Below are 12291 nucleotides of genomic sequence, written 5' to 3'. Positions count from 1 at the left end.
TTTAAATCATTTAAAAACCCAATGAATGTTTCTTGCCATATACATTTCCAAGAATCTTCCTGGAAAAATTCAAATTACGAGTCCTTAAAAATCGTATGAATTGATTTTGAGGAATAATCAATGAAGAGATCATTATTAGTTTTGTCTTCCTATTAAAAGCTGAAACAATCTTATAGTTTTATTGGTCATTACTTTTTTTAAACTCGGACCGAAACTCGGATAGTTCTAGATTTTTTGAAATTATAAACTCGGATAATCCTAATAAGTGGAGGCGTTGTGCCTTTGCCCTGAAACCATTCCTGCATTGGTACGAATCTTTAAAAAGTAAAATGTTATTTATATTTATAATTTTTACTTACATAATAGGCACCTGTGACTTTTGAGGAAGTAAAATCAATGAAAAAGAAAGATGAGATAATTTTGTTATTGGTTCTCGATAGCTTGAAAATGAATTTCCCTACATGCTATCCTCTTAAAATGAATACATTCGAAAATTAATAATTAATGTAATATTATTATAATTTGATATAAATAAATGAATAATACTAAATACAGTTCTAGAATGTACAAATCTCGTACACTTTTTTGAAAAAAATAGTGGAATTCATGATTAAAAAATTTATTTTTTTATATGATCTTATATTTATCTATTTTTTTTTAAAAGAGAGTATATGCGGGATTTGCACACTTTAAAACTACAAATATCATTCCTATAAATAAAGAGAAAAGCTACGCATCAGCCGGAAGCCGCAGCACACCTCACATCAATTTTTTTTTTTTTTTTTACACTCAATACGTTGAGTGTGCTGCGACTTCCTGCGGATACAAATGTTTTCTCATAAATGAAATAAGAGATAGTAATTCACACGACAAATCATCCTAACAACATCGAAGATATTGGAAAGTGGAAACATGAGTCAATTTATGTCCCTCCGAGGATATGATGTCTGTTAGCGCTAACATTAGTCAATTAGTAAACCTGACTATGCCTATATGCTCGTCTTAAGACACGCAAAAAGGAAATCCCATGCTGAGTTCCTACCATGTCAGGATAACTCCAAGACTTTTGATGCACGCAATAACATGAATATTCGTGTCTGTCAATTTATAAATTGAAGAGTATTTATATTTATAATATTTAAATATTAAAATAAGATAAAATGGATTGAGAGAATTTTTCTATCCAAATCAGACCTTAATGTAAACATAAAATGAGCCTCAGTCTCACATATCACCTTCCTTTAGAAGAAAAGTCTCATCCGCTTGGCTTCATGAAGTGAAATGTTATGTTCATTTTATCATTTTTCCAATTGCAGCCAATTCACACATTCTTCATTTGGAACGTAGAATAAATAGCGATGTAGGTCATATTCTTCGTTTGTTTTTATAGATGAGATAAGATGAATTGAGATTAAAATTAAAAGTTAAATAAAATATTTTTAAAATATTTTTTTAATATTATTTTTTGTTTTGTGATTTGAAAGAGTTAAATTATTTATTTTATTTTATGTGAAAATTTAAAAAAATTGTAATAATTAGATGAGATAAAATGAATTGAGAAGAGTCGTAAAAACAAACAATTAAGATAAACAATATATATATATATATATATATATATATGTTAGGCAATCAATAAAGATATTTAATAAATATTTTAACAATAAAAAAATTATTTAAAATAAATTTATAAATGGACAGACACGTTAAATTATAAAATGAGTGGTGTTAGTGTCGCCTGACTTTGACCAATGTGCGTGTCTATTAGTACAAATTTTATATTTTATTTTTATTTTTATATTATAATTATTTTTGTATAATTTTTATACATTTTACTGATTTAATTGATTAAAATAATTATTTTATATTAAAAAAATAATACAATAAAAAATAGTAAAAATGTCTATAATTATTGAAGATTGGTTTATTCAAGGAAGACGAGGCGGATAATAAATAGGGGGGAAGCCGATAACAATAACTAATTCGGCCAGCGAGAATATTCACCACTAAAAAAATAACATGAAAACGAGTAATAACAATTAAAAACCAACAAAAATGAAAAATAAATAAAGTGCATGAAAGAAATTTTTGAGTGTGTGCGTGACCGCCGACTCTGCGTAGAAGTTGTGCACATTTCCCGTCATGGCGGATTAATTTCTATTGATCAAGACACAATACCCATGTCTTGGTTTCTGTGTATTTGAACATTTTTTTCGGGTAAGATATTATTATCGTGATCTTTCTTTCGTTTTTATTTTATTTTTGGGTTGCTGTTTGAATTTTTTCTGCTGCTCCACGAAGTTTTTTACGCAGCGGGGGGAAAGGATATTTTGTTTAGATCGAAAGAGAAATTATAATCCGACATTTGTGAGCTTCCAAGGTTTCCCTCGGATTTCTCTTTTGATCAATTACCCTGCAAAATATCTGCGCTTCTGGATCTCTCCGCTTCTATTTTCTTAATCCTCGAAACGATTTTTCAATTTTCGCAACCCACATTTCCGATCTTGGATTTGGAGCGATTTGAGTTAAAAAGTGTCACGGCTGCGCCAAGTCAAGAGGCCAAATGCGCGTGACCGAGAATTCAAGACAAAGTCTGCTTTCAAAGCATTGGGTCTGCGCCTGCCTTCGGAGAAATGTTCACCTATAGGAATATTCTTATAACTACCTGATCCTGATGGTCCGGGGTATTTATGTGCTCGTGGCCCTGTATGTTCGATAATTGGCTGACTTACGAAGCGAGTCTTTCTTTAACACACTCTGGTGCTGAGAATTCGTAAGGTTTTGTACAGTATTATTTGTTGTCTCAACTCTGAACCCGTGTTCTTTCTACTATCCCTTATATTCCTTGAATTTTTGCTCTCTCAAAATACTTATTTATTTATTTATGTTCTGGTTGTTGCTTCTGTGTTTTTTTTTTCGGTTTGGATCTTCTGGACTGGGAACTTTTCTGGGGTTTATGTTTTTTTATAGACTGGTATTAGTTTATTTCTTTGTTTTCCTCTCTCATTTTTTTATTAAAAAAATGGGCATCTTTGGGGAAAGTAGTAACTGGGTACTACTTATTTTCCACAGAGCCCAGAGGAAATAATCTTCTAGTTCTTCTTAGCGAGTAGGTTTTTTGAATTTTTTTGGGTTGTGATTGTTGGTATTCTTTTAGGTACTAATCCTTGAAGAAGCTGAATTTACTTGTGAGGGAAGCTGCTTTGGAGGGAGCAAAACGTTATACTGAATTGCGGGCTCCTGTGTTTTCCTGGTCTTGCTGTAGGAGTTGGCGAGAGCTTGCGCTTCTAGTTGTAGAGTAATACAATGGGAGGTGGCAGAAGGAGAAAGCTGAATTTCAGCAAGCTTTACTCATTCAAATGTGGAAAGGCATCTTTGAAGGATGATGACCATTCACAGCTTGGGGGGCCAGGGTTCTCCAGGGTTGTTTTTTGCAATGAACCGGATAGCTTTGAGGCCGGAATTCGGAAGTATGGGGGCAATTATGTTAGGACTACAAAGTATACCCTTGCCACTTTCTTGCCTAAATCATTGTTTGAGCAGTTTAGGAGGGTGGCTAATTTTTACTTCTTGGTTGCTGGCACCTTGGCTTTCACCCCACTCGCTCCTTATTCAGCTGTTAGTGCTATCATCCCTCTGATTGTCATTGTTGGAGCAACGATGGTGAAAGAGGGTATTGAAGATTTGCGGCGAAAGAAGCAGGTACCATTTCTGGCTTTTCCAATTTGATTCTGTTAATCAATCCTCATATTATGTATTTAATTGTTTTTCTATCTTTCTCATTCAACTTAACTAGGTTTTATATAGATTCAAAACAAACCATACCTGTGCAAGAGTCTCCTTTTGCCAAAGTGATTGTAGATGGTTTTTACTTTTCTCGGGATTCGTTTTAATAAACAGAAAACTTCTTGGAGATCTCTGAATCAAGAAGTGTCCTGAGGCTTTGAGGGAATCGGTTACTTTGATTAAAGTTTGTGATTTTACCATAGGGCTTTTTGAGCAAAAGTATCTATCTTTGTGGAATGTTCGCCACTTCGATTGTTAGTTGTTACGTTGGATGCAAAGACATTTTTTCTTAGTCTTTTTGTCTCCCCATAGATATGATATAAGTAACTTCACGTTATCTGTCTAGATTCATGGCATATGAGTTGCTCTAGTTCAGTGACGTGTAATTTTAAAAAATGTTGAAATCACATGATCAGTAGGGGATGCTAATATTATTTCCTTCATTGTATGTTTTTACTACTTCAGTTCAAAACTTGAATGACTTCAAAAATGGCAAAATAGAAAATTTAATTGAATAAAGAGAGGGAATATTTTTCTTGGAATAAAGAGAGAAAGTAAACTATGTTTCTATGTTACTTGAAATCATTCTTCTTGGATATGTGCAATACTAATTATAGAAGTTCTATATGAACTTGCCCATGATCAGAGATCTATACTTGATTTTTTTATGAGTAAAAATTTCAGAGATCTATACTTGATTGTACAGGCCAAAGTGCTAGTAATTTACATTGTTTGTTCTTTCTTTTTAGTTGATCCTGGGCAAACAATTTTTAACTGGAATAATTCTGCAGGATCTATGCTTTAGCATACATTGTATGTTCTTTAATTTTGCAGGATATATGGCTTTTGTATACATTGTTTGTTCTTTCTGGCTAGCTGAATCCCAGATATATAATTTTGTGAGTGGAATAACTTTTCAGGATATTGAGGTTAACAATAGAAAGGTTAAAGTGTGCAAACATGATGGGGTTTTTGATTATACTGAATGGAGGAACTTGAGAGTGGGAGATATAGTGAAGGTGGCGAAGGATGAATTCTTCCCGGCAGATCTCCTCTTGCTTTCATCCAGTTATGATGATGCAATCTGCTATGTTGAGACCATGAACCTTGATGGGGAGACAAATTTAAAATTAAAGCAAGCATTGGAGAAAACTTCATTCTTAAATGAGGACTCCAACTTCAGTGATTTCAAAGCTATTGTTAAATGTGAAGACCCCAATGCAAATTTGTACTCTTTTGTTGGAAGTATGGAGTTTGAAGTGCAACAATATCCCCTCTCTCCTCAACAACTTCTTCTCAGAGACTCTAAACTCCGGAATACAGACTACATATACGGGGCTGTTATCTTCACTGGTCATGACACAAAGGTTATTCAAAATTCTACTGACCCCCCTTCAAAGAGAAGCAAAGTTGAGAAGAAAATGGACAAAATTATCTACTTCTTGTTTTTTGTTCTGTTTCTGATGGCATTTATTGGATCTATTTTCTTTGGCATTGCAACTGAAGATGACTTGGAAAATGGAAGGCCAAAAAGGTGGTATCTTAGACCAGATGATTCCACAGTTTTCTTTGATCCCAAAAGAGCACCACTGGCAGCAGTTTTTCACTTTCTGACGGCCCTTATGTTATATAATTTCTTTATTCCAATCTCCTTATATGTGTCAATTGAAGTTGTGAAAGTTCTTCAGACTATCTTCATCAACCAAGATGTTCACATGTACTATGAAGAAGCTGACAAACCGGCACATGCCCGTACCTCAAATTTGAATGAGGAACTTGGCCAAGTTGACACAATACTTTCTGATAAGACTGGAACTTTGACCTGCAATTCAATGGAGTTCATCAAGTGTTCTGTGGCTGGGACAGCTTATGGTTATGGTGTTACAGAGGTTGAGAGCGCTATGAATGGAAGCTCACCTTTGGTTAATGAGAAACTAAATGGACTTGACCACAAAAAAGACTCTACTGATTCCAAGTCACATGTAAAAGGCTTTAATTTTGAAGATGAAAGAATCATGAATGGGAACTGGATGAATGAGCCTCATGCGGATGTCATTCAGAAATTTTTTCGGCTGTTGACGATCTGTCATACTGCGATACCTGAAGTGGATGAAGAAACAGGAAAGGTTTCTTATGAAGCTGAATCTCCAGATGAAGCGGCATTTGTGATTGCAGCGAGAGAACTTGGTTTTGAATTCTATAAAAGGACCCAGACAAGCATTTCACTGCATGAGCTGGATCCGGTGTCGAGCAAGAGAGTTGAAAGGTCAGCATTTCTCTTTGCAACAGAAATTGAGAAACTAGAGTTTGTGTTATAACACTTTTTGGATGCCGTTGTGCATATGGGTTTATATGAATAGCGCAGGGCCCATCTGTGATTTTGCATCCACTTGCCACTGGACATCTCTGTATTCTTTTCCCTTAAATTCCCACTAGAGAATAGATTGAGAGGCTGCTCTGCTGCTCTCTTTAGCAGCAGACAGAGCTTCTGCCATGCTCTATACTTGTTTCTTGTGATTGCTTTCACAAAGAGTTGAACTCAAAACTTAATTATTTTCAAATTTCTGTTCGTATTCCTTGCCTGCTATCTTCAGAAGCTCCATGGGGCCAAGTAGATGGTTTCCTTTAATCAATTTAGTTCGTTGCATGTTGACATACATTCTAGTGTTGCAATTGTGATCTACATCTTATGGTGGATGTGAATGCCAGAATAAGGAGTTAAATATTCCCTCCAGCCAATCTTTCTGAGGCTACATATACATGTGCAAGTAGGGCTACTTTCTTTATGCTTAGCTAATCTTATATTATAAAATGAGTAATTTCCTTTTTTCAGGACGTATAAACTTCTGAATGTTCTAGAGTTTAATAGTTCAAGGAAGCGGATGTCTGTGATAGTAAGAGATGAGGAAGGAAAAATACTTGTACTTTGTAAAGGTGCTGACAGGTTTGTGACCAACTATCTTGAAACCTCAGATATATCATCATCTGCTTCTTTATCACCCTAACTCATTTTCTCATGCAGTGTCATGTTTGGAAGGCTTGCTAAGAATGGTACGAAGTTTGAAGAGGAGACCAGGGAGCATGTTAACGAGTATGCTAATGATGGCCTGAGGACCTTGATCCTTGCATATCGTGAGCTTGATGAAAAAGAATACAAGGAGTTCAATGATAAATTCAATGAGGTGAAAAACTCAGTAAGTGCAGATCAGGAGTCATTGATTGATGAGGTAGCAGAGAAGATTGAGAGGGATCTAATTCTTCTTGGTGCAACTGCCGTTGAGGACAAACTCCAAAATGGGGTGGGTTGAAAATATTAATTACTAACGAACACACCCTTTTGTTGATTATGGATTTGGAGATGATTTCTCCTGTTGTGCTTGTCAGGTTCCTAATTGCATCAACAAGCTTGCCCAAGCAGGAATTAAGATTTGGGTCTTGACTGGAGACAAGATGGAGACTGCCATCAATATTGGGTATGATTTATGTCTGACTCTTATACTGACTTTGTGCTGAGGCCCGCTTCTCATAATATTTTGAAGATATCTGACTTAAATATACAAATTGGCAGTTTCTCTTGTAGCCTGCTGAGACAAGGAATGAAGCAGATAATAATCAATTTGGAGAGTTCCCAAATTCAGGCATTGGAAAAAGCAGGAGACAAGGCTGCAACCGCTAAGGTAAATTTGTATTTCAGTCTTTGATTCTGTTATAATCTCTCGGTAAGGCAATTTACTCTTTTAGGATGGAACTTATTTTTTTAGATTGGCAAGTACTCTTGAACAATATAGGAGGGTTATGAGATACCATGAGATTAGTGTGACTCTGGCTGACCAAACTCTGATGTGTTTTACTTAATGTAGTGCCAGACTTATCAACCTGAATAATTTTGGCTTCACTTTGAAGCCAACTCGATGAGAAATGCATGTTAGCCTAATGTAACACAGTGATTATATATATCATGCTATGTCATTTCTTCCTTTTCAGCTTTTTCGTATGTATGTTCAAAATTTGGGCATTCATGACTACACTCTACATCGATAAGAATATTTTTTGGCCTTACCTTTGTTTTGGTAGTGCAAGTTGTACATATTTTATTGGATCTCCACTAGTATCCTTTGGGCTGGATTTGCTTTGTATTAGTTTTGGTTTTTTTGTTCCCTCTCAAAAAATTGCTGCTGACTTTTTTTTTTTTCCCCACATTTCTGCATCTCCCCATGTATAAACAGTAAGTTTAGATGGTGCTGGTGTGGCATTCTGTAGTGAAGTAGGAAGATTGGTGTCTGAATCCTGATGATTTCTTTATGGACCTGTTATATAAAAAATCTCCAAGTCTGCAATAGGAGAAGAGTAATTATTCTATTTGAAGGTCTTTATACCACACACCATCTATATGGCATAATTTGATTTGAAAGATAAATTTTAAAATTTGAATCTTACAAATGAAATCATGCCACGTGGATGGTGTGTAGTGTAAAGGCCTTGAAATAACACTACTCGAGGAGAAAGGAATAAAGGGTAATCTAGCAGAAAGGTGTAGTAAAAACATGCTTGTATGCTAGGACTTACGAACTGAGATGTAAGTCCTTTGTGCTTAGTATGGGGTCAAAATATTTTGTGAATCTCTGGGCATAAATTATTTTGAACCTGTGATGCTTGGTGGATTTGAGTAGGGGTGTAAACCGGTCGGTCCGGACCGGAGAAACCGACCGGACCGGACCGACCAAATGCATGGTCGGTTTCGGTCCAATAAATAATAAAATTTCGGTCTTCGGTCCGGTCCCGGGGTGGAGATTTCTCGGACCGGATCGGACCGGACCGACCGAATAAAAAATAATAAAAAAATATATATTATATATATTATTTATATAATAATTATACAATTAACAATATAAAATTTTAAATATGTTATTAATAATTGTTAATATTTTATAAATTAACAATATTTTATATATATCTTAATCTAACCTATCACTATTAACAATATAAAATTTTAAATATGTTATTAACACTTGTTAATATTCTATGAATTAACTAATATATAATATCAATTAGTTAATTATATAGTAATTATATAAATTAATAATGTAATTTTCATTTAATTTATTATCATTGACCATATAAAATATTTTTTTATTGAGTTTGTTACCTAATCCATATTAATAAGTCACTTAATTTAATTTAGTATTTTAAATAAATTTTTTTTATTAATTGATTTAAAAAAAATATATATATGCCGGACCGAATGGACCGACCGGACCGGACCGGACCGATAACTACCGGTCCGGACCGACCGGTTTACACCCCTAGATTTGAGTTATGATATCTTATAATCTATAAATCCATATTCATTGTACATTGATGATTCTGATTCTGATTCATTCTTTAGGCATCAGAGGAAAGTGTTTTCCGTCAGATAACTGAAGGGAAGGCTCAGCTTACTTCATCAAGTGGGAGATCTGAGGCATTTGCTTTGATAATTGATGGGAAATCACTTGCTTATGCTTTAAATGATGACATGAAGAAAATGTTTCTAGATCTTGCCATTCATTGTGCATCTGTTATATGCTGCCGCTCCTCACCAAAACAGAAGGCATTGGTAGGTTTATGGTTTTTTCAGTGACTAAAACCGTATAAGAACTTTTCTGATCATCATTTGTTTTTTTCTTTTTGTTCTTTTACTATATAATTAGAATTTAGGAGTAATTTGTATTTCCTGGTGAAAAAGGTTACAAGACTGGTTAAAGATGGGACGGGGAAAACAACGTTAGCAATTGGTGACGGTGCCAATGATGTTGGAATGCTTCAAGAAGCAGATATAGGGGTTGGAATAAGTGGTGCTGAGGGAATGCAGGTGCTCAAGACTGCTATGCATATTTTTATTTGAATCGTGTAGGAAACCTTTTGTTTTTTTATTATGTTTCTCACTCCTCGTACTCTTCTTGTTGTTTCAATTCAGGCGGTCATGTCAAGTGATGTTGCAATTGCACAGTTTCGATATTTGGAGCGGTTGCTACTTGTGCATGGACATTGGTGCTACAGAAGGATCTCATCAATGGTAATCCATTCTTACATTTGGATTAGGGCAAACTTAAGACATCAAAATCTTAAAGATGTGCCATTTCCAAATTCTATCACAAGTTTAAACCTTCACGTGACAATCAATTTACATGGGTCATTGTCTGTTGGCAGATATGTTACTTCTTCTACAAGAATATCACGTTTGGTTTCACTCTCTTCTTATATGAGGCGTTTGCATCATTCTCTGGACAACCAGCGTACAATGATTGGTTTTTGTCACTTTATAGTATTTTCTTCTCAACATTTCCGGTGGTTGCTATGGGCATTTTTGACCAAGATGTTTCTGCTCGTTATTGTCTGAAGGTATGTTAACCGTCAAATACATGGATTCATTTATGTTTTACTTTGTATTGAGAGATTAGCATAATACTTTAGGTTGGGGAGTGCAGAAAGGAACGTGTAACTTTCATTTTTGCGATAATCATAAGAACATACCTTGCTTACTCCAACCCCTTAGGCCCCTAACTGCTCTGAGACCTTAGGATGGTGTGGACTTATTTTTCCTAGATAAATAAGTATGGTGGCTCAAAGTTCTTTTCCTCACTTTGAGATCACCAACCCGCTACCGATGCTATTAGCCAAACAGGCTGTTGGTGTAAGAGCTGTCTGTATTTTTTTTATTAGCACTGGGCATCAAGAACGGTCTGTACTTTCAAATGGTTTTTTTGCATATGGCCATTTTATGGGACTGTTGGATTAGTGGAAGACAAAAAAGAAAAAAAATAGTATTCTTAGAAATCACAGTGTTGAGTGAACAGAAAAGACCATTCCGGCCTCCTATAGTTTGGGACTTGTTAGTTTGAGTTTTTGTTATTATGTACCAGAAATAAAACAATTGCAAGCCGTTGTACCTGTAGTTGCCTCTAGTGTTGAACAACAGAGCATGCCTGATTACATAACATATGCTTAGCTTTGACTATGTGGCCTTGGCTTAAATTTTTGGTTTCTCGATATGTGCTTGGGGGTGAATATTTCTTGTTTTCATTGGCAGTTTCCTCTATTATACCAAGAAGGGGTGCAAAATGTCCTTTTCAGCTGGCGTCGAATATTTGGCTGGATGTTAAATGGGTTTTGCAGTGCCATAATCATTTTCTTTGCCTGCATGAAGGCTCTGGGGCTAAAGGCTTTCAATAATGATGGACAAACTGCTGGGAAGGATATCGTTGGGGGGACAATGTATACATGCGTTGTTTGGGTCGTAAACCTGCAGATGGCACTCGCTATAAGTTACTTCACCTTGGTGCAACATGTTGCCATCTGGGGTTCTATTGCAATCTGGTACCTTTTCCTCTTGATATATGGAGCCATGTCTCCTCTCACTTCTACCACAGCCTACAGACTCTTAATCGAAAACCTTGCCCCATCGTCTTCGTATTGGCTCGTCATTCTTCTTGTGGTGATCTCAGCCCTGATACCATACTTTTCTTTCTCGACAATTCAGATCCGCTTCTTCCCAATGTACCATCAAATAATACAGTTGATACGGCATAGTAGCCGAACAAACGATCCCGAGTATTTTGATAGGGTGCGGCAGAGCTTGCGGCGGTCGACAACTCTCGCTTCACATAGCACTTAGCATCAAGTACTAGCCGCTTAAGCAATGAAAATAATGATCACAGGTGATATATGTGAATTTGTTCTGGGATAGGTAGCAGTCAGAATGGAGGTCGTATACGTCTGGCTGAACTTTGAAATTTTGCCTGCTGTGTGCAACTCAAGCTTGATATATGGTATTTATGGGCTCGGATTGAAGGTACGGACCCAGAGATCTCCATTGCAAGATGAAGGTGTACAGGAGCATGATTCATTTGTATCATATCTTGGATAAACATTTCCCCAAATTAATACTGTCCGGGTTTTCACTTTTGGCCACCCCCCACCTGCGGTTACATCTATTAATTATACCATGTATTTTTTGTATCAGTAAAAATGTCATATAGATCAACGGAGCAAATTCGACGTGGAGTTGGATAGTGTTGCTCCGAATTACAAGAAAGAGAATCTGAGCCACCAGATTTTTCCAGTAATACTACTTTCTTAATTAGCTCTCATCAGGTGTAGTTCTACTTCTGGTCAGTACCATACGTGTATAAGAATAATCCCAAGAAACTTTAGTATTTTTGGTTAAATTATAATTTTACATTGCTGAAAAAATTCTATTCATCATTTTCAGACACCACACTATATATTTTTTTTTCCTTACCAAATATGTGGTATATGGATAATGTTTTGTGAATAGAAGTGAGATAGTTTGAGTTAAGTATTGGATTTTGAGAAATGAAAAAAAAAATTAAATAAAAAATATTATCAAATTAAAATATTGTTAATATAATTTTTATTTTTTTGTTTGAAAATTATTTCCGAACATCTCCACTGTTTGTCAAGCGAAAGAGCCATTATTTCAGTCGGTCAATAAGACATGCCAAGAGC

At 35.4% G+C, this 12291-nt stretch overlaps 1 protein-coding gene across 4 annotated transcripts; it reads left to right on the top strand.

Moving 5' to 3' along the window:
- Positions 1 to 2092: 2092 nt before the first annotated feature.
- LOC109003815 (putative phospholipid-transporting ATPase 9) lies at positions 2093 to 12026 on the top strand. Of its 4 annotated transcripts, none has more exons than XM_018982121.2 (12): positions 2093 to 2214; positions 3155 to 3699; positions 4704 to 6049; positions 6617 to 6727; positions 6806 to 7082; positions 7168 to 7256; positions 7352 to 7460; positions 9170 to 9379; positions 9509 to 9634; positions 9740 to 9838; positions 9973 to 10164; positions 10853 to 12026. In XM_018982121.2, the coding sequence occupies exons 2-12, from the start codon at positions 3304 to 3306 to the stop codon at positions 11435 to 11437; spliced, it is 3540 nt and encodes a 1179-aa protein (XP_018837666.1). In that variant the 5' UTR covers positions 2093 to 2214; positions 3155 to 3303; the 3' UTR covers positions 11438 to 12026. The 4 variants fall into 4 exon arrangements, with proteins under 4 accessions (XP_018837666.1, XP_018837664.1, XP_018837665.1 ...); XM_018982119.2 differs by lacking the exon at positions 2093 to 2214 and adding an exon at positions 2245 to 2770; XM_018982120.2 differs by lacking the exon at positions 2093 to 2214 and adding an exon at positions 2245 to 2775.
- Positions 12027 to 12291: the final 265 nt, after the last annotated feature.

This window comes from Juglans regia, chromosome 16 (assembly GCF_001411555.2).
Source record: "Juglans regia cultivar Chandler chromosome 16, Walnut 2.0, whole genome shotgun sequence".
In the NCBI taxonomy this organism is placed as follows: Eukaryota; Viridiplantae; Streptophyta; class Magnoliopsida; order Fagales; family Juglandaceae; genus Juglans; species Juglans regia.
This window is presented reverse-complemented; position numbering and strand designations above follow the sequence as displayed.